The sequence below is a fragment of the Danio rerio genome, chromosome 15, assembly GCF_052040795.2.
Source record: "Danio rerio strain M-AB ecotype USA chromosome 15, GRCz13ab, whole genome shotgun sequence".
Classification (NCBI taxonomy): domain Eukaryota; kingdom Metazoa; phylum Chordata; class Actinopteri; order Cypriniformes; family Danionidae; genus Danio; species Danio rerio.
The window spans coordinates 45,016,194-45,026,520 of NC_141035.1; the positions used below are offsets into that span (position 1 = coordinate 45,016,194).

The 10,327-nt window shown below is 37.4% G+C and overlaps 1 protein-coding gene across 5 annotated transcripts in view; it reads left to right on the plus strand.

Moving 5' to 3' along the window:
* sgpp2 (sphingosine-1-phosphate phosphatase 2) overlaps window positions 1–10,036 on the plus strand; it is a 146,312-nt gene extending 136,276 nt beyond the window's left edge. For 3 of the 5 annotated variants that reach the window (XM_087282288.1, XM_087282287.1, XM_087282289.1), the window contains 2 exons: window positions 2,329–2,418; window positions 5,080–6,012. In XM_087282288.1, coding sequence (XP_087138414.1) covers window positions 2,329–2,418; window positions 5,080–5,643 — 654 coding nt within the window. In that variant the 3' untranslated portion in view covers window positions 5,644–6,012. Of the gene's footprint in view, window positions 1–2,328; window positions 2,419–5,079; window positions 6,366–9,988 lie in introns of those variants that run through there. The other 2 variants (XM_087282286.1, NM_001386286.1) reach the window with 2 other exon arrangements.
* The last annotated feature ends 291 nt before the right edge of the window (window positions 10,037–10,327 follow it).

Below are 10,327 nucleotides of genomic sequence, written 5' to 3' on the forward strand. Positions count from 1 at the left end.
CTTCATCTGTGTTAAGCTGTTTACCTTTTTAGCCCAACTCATTTAAAAAAAAAAGTAGCTCGTTAATAATCAAAATGTATAGTATTATATAGAAAACACCCTATTTTAAAATCATTTGTTTAATTAGCTTTTTATTTGTTACTTCCTAAAATGAAGAACTGATCTCAAAAATGAAATGATTCCACAATCTGAAATATGGCTTTTATTTAGTTTTCTTCATCTGTGTTGAGCTGTTTTCCCCTAATCTACATTGTAAAGCATTATAGACATTAAGGTGAACTGAATTGAAATCTAGTATTTCAGCTGTTTGCAATCTAAAACAAAACTTTGTGAGAAAATCCATAGTATTCAGGGGTCTGTTCTTTATACCTCGCTTAAATGATCTAAGATGACTCGGCAGATCCTGGATCTTTTAATCTTGATAACTGATCTCTCGCTAATTTGGTTCTTCAAACAAGTTCGCGAATCAGATTGGAATGTCTGGATAAACTGATCTGAGATCGCTGTGTGTGTTGTGAAGGAAAGATCTATCGATCCTCGAAATCATGATCAGCAATGCAGTGATTGGCTGACGGCACAGCAGCGTAATGACATCATCTGATTAATATTCAGTTATCCATGTGAGCAAAATTACATCAAATTAGCAGTAAACGGCTTGTTAAATATGACACGCAATAACTTTCCACATTTGTTATGAGCTGCAGGCTTTACACTTTCATTTGTCAACAGTATTCATCATGTATTTCAGTGCAAATCAATGTATTTAGTTCTACATTTAGAAAAGATTGTCTTTATTATAGCAGCCGTTTTTTTTCGGTGTAAAGAATAACTGGATGTTTACAAAAGCATTTTGATATTGGTAAAGGCGTCTGCAACTTTTGTGAAGCATCAAATAACAGACATTAACTGTCAAAACATGTTTATGACTGCATATTATTGCTTTTAAAAAAAAGTCACATATTGTGCATTTCTATTGTACACAAACTGTTCTAAAGCGATCTAAAAAGTTCATATCAATAAGTTTTCTCTTTGCACCAGCAGCATATATATTTTAACTTATGACAACAACTCTAATCAGCCCCAGGGGTCCGTTCTTCGCACGTGGATTACTCTGTTAGCTGGATTTGGATATTGACGATTTGACACGATCCAGGATCGTTTCGTTCTTCAAAGCTGATCCGAGAGTTGTTGTCATAGCACACATATTCACAGTTCTGCTAGCTTAAACGTGATCGGAAAGCAGGTTCAGTTCATATAAACAGGATTAGATCGGCTCAGTTCAAGCAAATATAATACAGAAAGTATGTACCGAATTCTGATATTTCTTACAGTAGTAGTTATATACACTTGGGAAAAGAGTAAATATTTTTAAACTATATATATATATATATATATATATATATATATATATATATATATATATATATATATATATATATATATATATATATTTATAGTTATTAATAAAATAAATAAAGTTATATATATTAATAAAACTTATGCAATCTGCACCCTCGAAATGAAAGTACAAAGACTGCCACCTGGTGGTGCAAAGAGAAAACCTGTTGATATGAACTTTTTAAATCGCTTTAGTACAATTTGTGTATGATAATAGAAATGCAAAATATGTGACTTTTTTTTTTAAAGAAATAATACATTTATGCAGTCATAAACATATTTTGATAGTTAATATGACGGTGATTTGATGCTTCACAAAAGTTGCAGACGCCTTTACCAATATCAAAATGCTTTTGTAAACAACCAGTTATTCTTTACACCGATTAAAAAAACGGCTGCTATAATAAAGAAAATCTTTTCTAAATGTAGAACTAAATACATTGATATGCATTGAAATACATGATGAATACTCTTGACACATGAACGTGGAAAGCCTGCTGCTCACAACAAATGTGGAAGGTTATTGCGTGTCATATTTAACAAGCCGTTTACTGCTAATTTGACGTAATTTTGCTCACATGGATAATTGAATATTAATCAGATGATGCATTACGCTGCTGTGCCGTCAGCCAATTGCTGCATTGCTGATCATGATTTCGAGAATCGATAGATCTGTCCTTCACAACACGCGCAGCGATCTCAGATCAGTTTATCCAGACATTCCAATCTGATTCGCGAACTTGTTTGAAGAACCAAATTAGCCAGAGATCAGTTATCAAGATTAAAAGATCCAGGATCTGCCAGATCATCTTAGATCATTTAAGCGAGGTACGAAGAACAGACCCCAGATCTCTTCAACTGTAAATATTGACATGTTGTTTATTTTTCAGTAAGATGTATTTTTAATATGTATATATTTCTTGATGTTAGTTCCCGTTTGAGCTGGGATTGGCTGTGGCTGTGCTCATGTCTGTGCTGGTGTGTCTGAGTCGTCTGTACACCGGCATGCACTCTGCTCTGGTAGGTCTGCAAGAGAGACACACTTTATAATGGACATGCACTTTTGCGTTTGATATAAAACATTTATACTTCTGTATAATTCATATAGTCTGGCTGGCCTTATCTCGAGTTCATTTAATACGGTGCAGTTGTAGCAGAAGCAGATATTCATTTGGCTCTAGAGCTCATGCTTGTGGATGCTGTGTATATGAATGTAAAGAAATATATGCCCATATAGAAATCCCGGAGAACAACCTCAGAAAATGCATATAACCACATAGCAAACAACTTGATCAGAGTACCATAGCAACTGCATAGCAACACAATAACCATTCAGAACTGCATAGCAACACAGACAACCACTTATTGCATAAAAAAAGTTAACCACTAAGAACACACTTGCAACCAGTTAGAAACATTCTAACAGGCATTCAGAGCAGCCTAGCAACTGCATAGCAGCACACTGACAACTAGAGTGCATCCGGAAAGTATTTATAGCGCTTCAGTTTTTCCACATTTTTTTATGTAACAGCCTTATTCCAAAATGGATTAAATTCATTTATTTCCTCAAAATTCTACACACAGAACCCCATAATGACAATGTGAAAAAAGAGTTTTTGTTGCAAATTTATTTAAAATAAAAACCTGAAAAATCACATGTACATCAGTATTCACAGCCCTTAGTGTGAAGCTCTAAATTGAGCTCAGTTTCATTCTGTTTCCACTGATCATTCTTGAGATGTTTCAGCAGCTTCATTGGAGTTCACCTGTGGTAAATGCAGTTGATTGGACATGATTTTAAAAGGCGTACACCTGTCTATATAAGGTCCCAGGGTTGACAGTGCATGTCAAAGCACAAACCAAGCATGAAGACAAAGGAATTGTCTGTAAACCTCCGAGACAGGATTGTCTCAAGACACAATTCTGTGGAAGGTTACAAAAAAACTTCTGCTGCTCTGAAAGTTCCTATGAGCACAGCGGCCTCCATCATCCATAAGTGGAATATGTTTGAAAACACCAGGACTCTTCCTAGAGCTGGTCGGCCATCTAAGCTGAGTGATCGGGGGAGAAGAGCCTTAGTTAGGGAGGTGATCAATAACCCGATGGTCACTCTGTCTGAGCTCTAGCGTTCTCCTGTGAAGGGTGAAGAACCTTACAGAAGGACAACCATCTGTGCAGCAATCCACCAATTGGGCCTGTATGGTAGAGTGGCCAGACGAAAGACACTCCCCATCTGGAATTTGCCGAAAAGCATCTGAAGGACTCTCAGACCATAAGAAACAAAATTTTCTGTTCTGATGAGACTCAAATTGAGCTCTTTAGAGTGAATGCCAGGCGTTATGTTTGGAGAAAACCAGGCAGCGCTCGTCACCAGGCTAATAGCATCCCCACAGTGAAGCATGGTGGTGGCAGCATCATGCTGTGGGGATGTTTTTCAGCAGCAGGAACTGAAAGACTAGTCAGGATAGAGGGAAAGATGAATGCAGGGATGTACAGAGACATCCTGAATGAAAACCTGCTTCAGAGTGCTCTTGACCTCAGACTGGGGCGACGGTTCATTGACAATGACTAAAGCACACCGCCAAAATATCAATGGAGTGGCTTCACAACAACTCTGTGAATGTCCTTGAGTGGCTCAGCCATAGCCCAGACCTAAATCTTATTGAACATCTCTGGAGAGAACTGAAAATGGCTGTACACCATCACTTCCCATCCAATCTGATAGAGTTTGTGAGGTACTGCAAAGAGGAATGGGCAAAAATTCCTGAAGACAGGTGTGCCAAGCTTGTGGCATCATATTCAGAAAGACTTGAGGCTGTAATCGCTGCCAAAGGTGCATCAACAAAGTACTGAGTAAAGCCTGTGAATACTGATGTACATGAGATTTTTCAGCTTTTTTATTTTTATTAATTTGCAACAATTTCAGAAAATATTTTTTCACATTGTCATTATGGGATATTGTGTGTAGAATTTTGAGGAAATAAATAAATTTAGTCTGTTTTGGAATAAGGCTGTAACATAAAAACAAATGTGGAAAAATTGAAGTGCTAAGCACTTTCCAGATGCACTATTCTTACTCCATAGCAACATATCCACTAAAACACAATTGCAACCTATTTAAAACATTCTAACTGCCATTCAGAACACCCTAGCAACTGCATAGTAACATGTTAACAACCATTCACAAAAACATGGTAACCCTGAAGCAACACTAACCACTAAAACACCCTAGCAACCATCTAGAAACAAAAACTCCCATTTACAATACCATATCAACAGCAAAACAATAACTACCAGCACACCCTAGCAACCAGCTAAAATAATGATACCCTAGCAACCAGTTAGAAACATTACAACAATCCTTTACAATACAGAAACTGCATAGCAAAATGTTAACAACCACTCACAACACTTCGGTAACAACATAGCAACAAGATAAACCACAACATCACCCTAGCAACCTCACAACTACACCTCTTGACAACACCTTAGCAACCAGCTTGACATATTATGAAAACACCCTCATAACTGCATAGAAACGGTCTACAGATCTCATAATAATATCATGTAAACCTTTATAATTTCAGGATGACTGTGCAGAAAATTCAAGGAGCTGCACGAATATCGAATTACAGAGTCTGACTCTAATGACTGAAATGCTTCTCCTTTGTTTCCTCTCAGGATGTGATTTGTGGCGTTGCAATATCAGCCTTCATCATTGCTGTTTCGTACCCATATTGGGGAACCATCGACTACTTGCAGCTTCACAACCCGGTTGCCCCCGTGGTGGGAATGGTTCTGCCCTTGTTCCTAGCCTACACATACCCCGAGCTGGACCATTACAGCACCACACGGGGGGACACCACTATTATTTTAGCATGCAGTGCTGGATGTTCGGTCGGATACTGGGTTAATGAGCGATTGGGGTTGACCTTTTACCTCACAGGGCCTTTTCCAGTCACACTGCCACCTCTCACACTGGCAGCATTGGGTTGTGGATTCGCTCGGTTTGTGATCGGGGTGTTAATGCTGGTTCTGACCAGACAAACAGTGCGTTTTGTGAGCCTGAGGGTGCTTTGTTGGATTTTCGGAGCTTCTGCGAGTGACCCTGAAGCACGCAAAAGGAAAGAGATCGAAGTGCCGTATAAGTTCACCACATATGTGGCCATCGGATTGGTCAACAGCATCCTGGTGAACAGATTGTTTGTGAAGATGGGACTCTGGGATTTGGGAGATTCTGTGTAATTTCTCAGCGTTTACAGGCAAGTCAGAGCAGAATCCCATTCCGTGATTTATTCTCAGGGAGAATTTTTTTTAAGTGTTTGTTTAGGAATGGTAAGAACATTTATATTCTCAGGAGATATTAAATCTACTAGATTAAACATCCAAATATTGTCAGATTTTAAAATTTAAGATTTTTGAAAAAATTTTTAAAGTTTTATTTATACATTGTAAAACACATTACAAAAATATACAAATAGGACAAATCAAATCAAATCATTTTTGTCACATCATCAGCAGCACATGTGCTATGGTGAGTGAAAAGCTTAGGTGCTGGCTCCAGACAGTCCAAAATACAGACAGTGTAAATACAATGACAGTGCAAAATACAACAGCATACTCCCAAAAAATAAAAAAGTATGTATGGTTTGGTTAAAGTGTTGATTGGTTAAAGGAAGTATGGATTAGAAGTATGGATTAAAAAAAGTGCAGTGGTTAAAGTGCAGTGCATGCTACATATTGATGGTGTGCAGTGAGGGGTATGGAAGAGTCTGTGTGGGGTGTTTATCAGCCTGATAGTCTGAGGGAAGAAGCTTTCCTTCAGTGGGCTGTAGGGGTCTCACGATTTCGATTTTTAATCGAAATCGATCGAAATTTATGCTTAATTTCGATTATCGAATCAAAAAATAGAATCGTCGATGCTGCCATGCCCCCATGTCACGTCAGCTTGGCTTGCCAAGCGGGAATAAAAAAGGTTTGTTGAAGTGCTTGTTAAACTGCAGAAGCAGGAGACCCGTCGACAGAACTTAAACCCTCTCCTCTTTCAATGAAGTCGCCGGTGTGTAAGCATTTTGGATTTCCAGTGAGTTATGTTGACAACGTTCGTGTTGTCGACAAAAAAACAGTTTTGCAAGCTCTGCTATGTACGTATTACGTACGGTTCGTCCGATAGACAACACCGGCATCGCGATCCTCCGCCCGCCCCCGTTGCAAATCCGCTCGCGAAAAGTACACACTCAGGCCCTGTTTACACTGTCTTTATTTTTAAATGGCATTTTAGAACGACAACGACTTGACATCCACAGTGGCGTGTAGCATTTCTGAGCAGCCCTCCTTCCTCTCTACCTCTGAAAATGCACATCACGTGACCACACAGACACAGACGCACTCACAGCCATGCTCTCGAGACAGCAGGTCCAGGCAGTCAAAGGACTGCTTCAATCTTTCACTCACTTGTACTAAGTCATTTTAGCGCACACCTCAGATACTGTTGGCTGGTTCCTGTTGGTTGTGCCTCTTTTTTACCGACGCCATTATAACGACACAGATCACTGCCTATTCACGAGTCCCGCAGAAAAAGTGATTGACAGGTGGTAATTATGTGTGTAACTTGCCTTTATTCATTTACTGTATGATTTGTTTATGGGTAAAACAAAGACCATGCAGGTCAGGTAGTTTAAACGGTAGGCTACAAATAATTAATTGGTCATTAATTAATTAATTATTCATAATCGAAAATCGAATCGAATCGTGCCTTTAGAATCGAAAATGTAATCGAATCGAGAATTTGGAGGATCGTGGCACCCTTAGTGGGCTGGTGCGTGACTGGATGCTGCGGAACCGTCTGCCTGAGGGTAGCAGAGAGAAAAGTCTATGGCTTGGGTGGCTGGAGTCGCTGATGATTCTCTTTGCTTTCCTCATGCATCGCCTGGAGTAGATATCCTGGAGAGAGGGAAGCTCACCTCCTACTACGCGTACTTCTACGTTCTACGTTCGCACAATCTGACGTAGGCCTTTGCAATTGCTGCTGGTGCTGTTTCCATACCAGGTGGTGATACAGCCAGACAGGATGCTCTCCACAGTGCAGGGGCAGAACGAGCAGAGGATTTGGGGGCTTATTCCAAAGGAAGAAGAGGCGTTGTTGTGCCTTCTGTGGCGTCTGTGTGAGCAGTCCATGTCAAATCCTCAGCAATGTGGACTCCAAGAAACAACAAACATGTAACACTAAGCAAATAATAATAATAATAATGATAATAAAATAAATAAATAAAACACTAGTGCAATCTTATATACAGAAAAAACAAGTGTACAATGTGTTGACCAGAACTAGTATCCACCCTCAAGCAGCGAATTGGGGGTGGGGACTTATTAAGAAAGAGCAAGGTCAGGCTGAAGAGTTTGGACATGTTTACGAAGGGGTTCCCACAATTTAATAAAAATAGTGCTTGGTTGGTCAAGAAAGTATCTATTTTTTTGTAATTTCATAAAATATTGATTTTGTTTTATTATTAACTGTTGTAATGTAGATTTTTAATTAATTTTGAACAAGGAATATTATATTTTTCCTTCTAAGTGAGATTTTGCACTGAAATTCATTGTATAAATTAGATGCTGGACTTTTTAGTCTTTGGAAAATGTTGAGCCTTTAAGAGATAATTCACCCCAAAATGAAATTGTACTAACTATTTACTCTTTTATGAGTTTCTTGCTTCTGTTAGACACAAAAGAAGATATTTTGAAGAACACTATAACCTGCAACCATTGCCTTCCATAGTAGGAAAAACAGATGCTATGGAAGTCAGTGGTTACAGGTTTTCAGCATTTTTCAAATGATCTTCGTTTGTGTTTGAGTTTATTCTTCTGTTAAACAAAGAATTAGATATTTTGAAGAATGATGAAAACTTGTAATCATTGACTTTCATAGTATTTGTTTTTCCTATTATGGAAGTCAGTGGTTACAGGTTTTCATCATTCCTCAAAACAACTTATTCTGTTTAACAGGAGAAATAAAGTCAAACACATAAGAAGATAATTTGAAGAATGCTGGAAACCTGTAACCACTGACTTCCATAGTAGTTTGTCCTACTATGATTTAAAATTTACTCACTATTATCTCATGCTCAAGTGGCTCCAAACCTTTATTTTTTCTATTCAACAAAAGATTTTTTGAAGAATGCTGAAAACCTGTAACCATTGACTTTCATAGTAGGAAAAACAGATGCTATGGAATTCAATAGGTGCAGGTTTCCAGCATTCTTCAAAATATCTTCTTTTGTGTTCAACAGAAGAAAGAAACTCATAAAGGTTTAGAACAAGTAATGTGAGAGTAAATGATGACAGAATTTCCACTTTTAGGTGAACTATCCCTTTAAGTCTGTATTGTTTAAGTTAAAACGGTAGTTCACCCAAAAAAATTTAAATGTACTGACCATTTACTCTTTTATGACTTTCTTTCTTCTGTTAAACAAAGAATAAGTTATTTTGGAGAATGCTGAAAACCTGTAACCATTGACTGGTTGGAAAAACAAGTACTATAGAAGTCAGGGGTTACGGGTTTCCAACATTCTTCAAAATATATCTACTTTTGTGTTTATGAGTTTATTTCTTCTGTTAAACAAAGAATAAGTTATTTTGAACAAAGATGAAAACCTGTAACCATTGACTTCCATAGTAGAAAACACAAGTACTATGGAAGTCAATGGTTACAGGTTTCCAGCATTCTTCAAAATATCTTCTTTCATGTTTATGATGTTATTTTTTCTTGTTAAAGAATAAGTAATTTTGAAGAAAGATGAAAATCTGTAACCATTGACTTCCATGGTAGGAAAAACAAGTACTATGGAAGTCAATGGTTACAGGTTTCCAGCATTCTTCAAAATATCTTCTTTCATGTTTATAAGGTTATTTCTTCTGTTAAAGATTAAGTGATTTTGAAGAAAGATAAAAACCAGTAACCACTGACTTCCATCGCAGGAAACACAAGTACTATGGAAGTCAATGGTTACAGGTTTTCAGCATTTTTCAAAGTATCTTCTTTTCTGTTTATGAGATTATTTCTTCTGTTAAGCAAAGAGTAAGTTATTTTGAAGAAAGATGAAAACCTGTAACCATTAACTTCCATAGTACTTGTTTTTCCAACTATGCCAGTCACAACCAAAATATCTTCTTTTGTGTTATTGAGGTTATTTCTTCTGTTAAACACAAAAGAACATGTTTTAAAGAAAGCTGTAAGCCTGTAACCATTGACTTTCATAGTAAGAAAAACAAGTACTATGGAAGTCAATGGTTACAGGTTTCCAGCATTCTTCAAAATGACTTGTTTTGTATTTGACAGAAGGTTTAGAACAAGTAAAGTGAGATTTAATGATGACAGTTTTCATTTTTTGGGTGAACTGTCCCTTTAAATCTGTATTATGACAGTGACACACATAACATTACCTTTTATAAGTGCTTTGACTGCCTCAACTCCTGATGTCCTTTTATTTTATAGTAATGCCTTTGATATTTATTACAAAATACCGAAGAACTTATTTTGTACTTTGAGTTTCCTGCTTTGACATTAACAATGTGTGTTTATGAGCTTTTACAGATGTGGTGAAGGAAATGAATAAACACTTCTGAAAGCAGCTCTGAGAAACACGTCGCCTCTCATGCCTGCCTGCATTTCTCCGGCTGTTTGTTTTGCATTTTTACAGTGATGGAGTGTTTGCTTTAGATGCTTTAATAGTTCTTTACACTACAGAAACCACAAACACGCCTCACATGAAGCCACAAACCCTTATGAATGTACTCAATACACACTAGTCTTTCACACACACAAATTAAACAGACCATAATAGCCTATCATCGCTTTCGGCACTCCTACTTTTCACAACATGTGATCGTTGACCACTGAAAAACATTGGAATATTAAGTAAAGTTCTGGTTT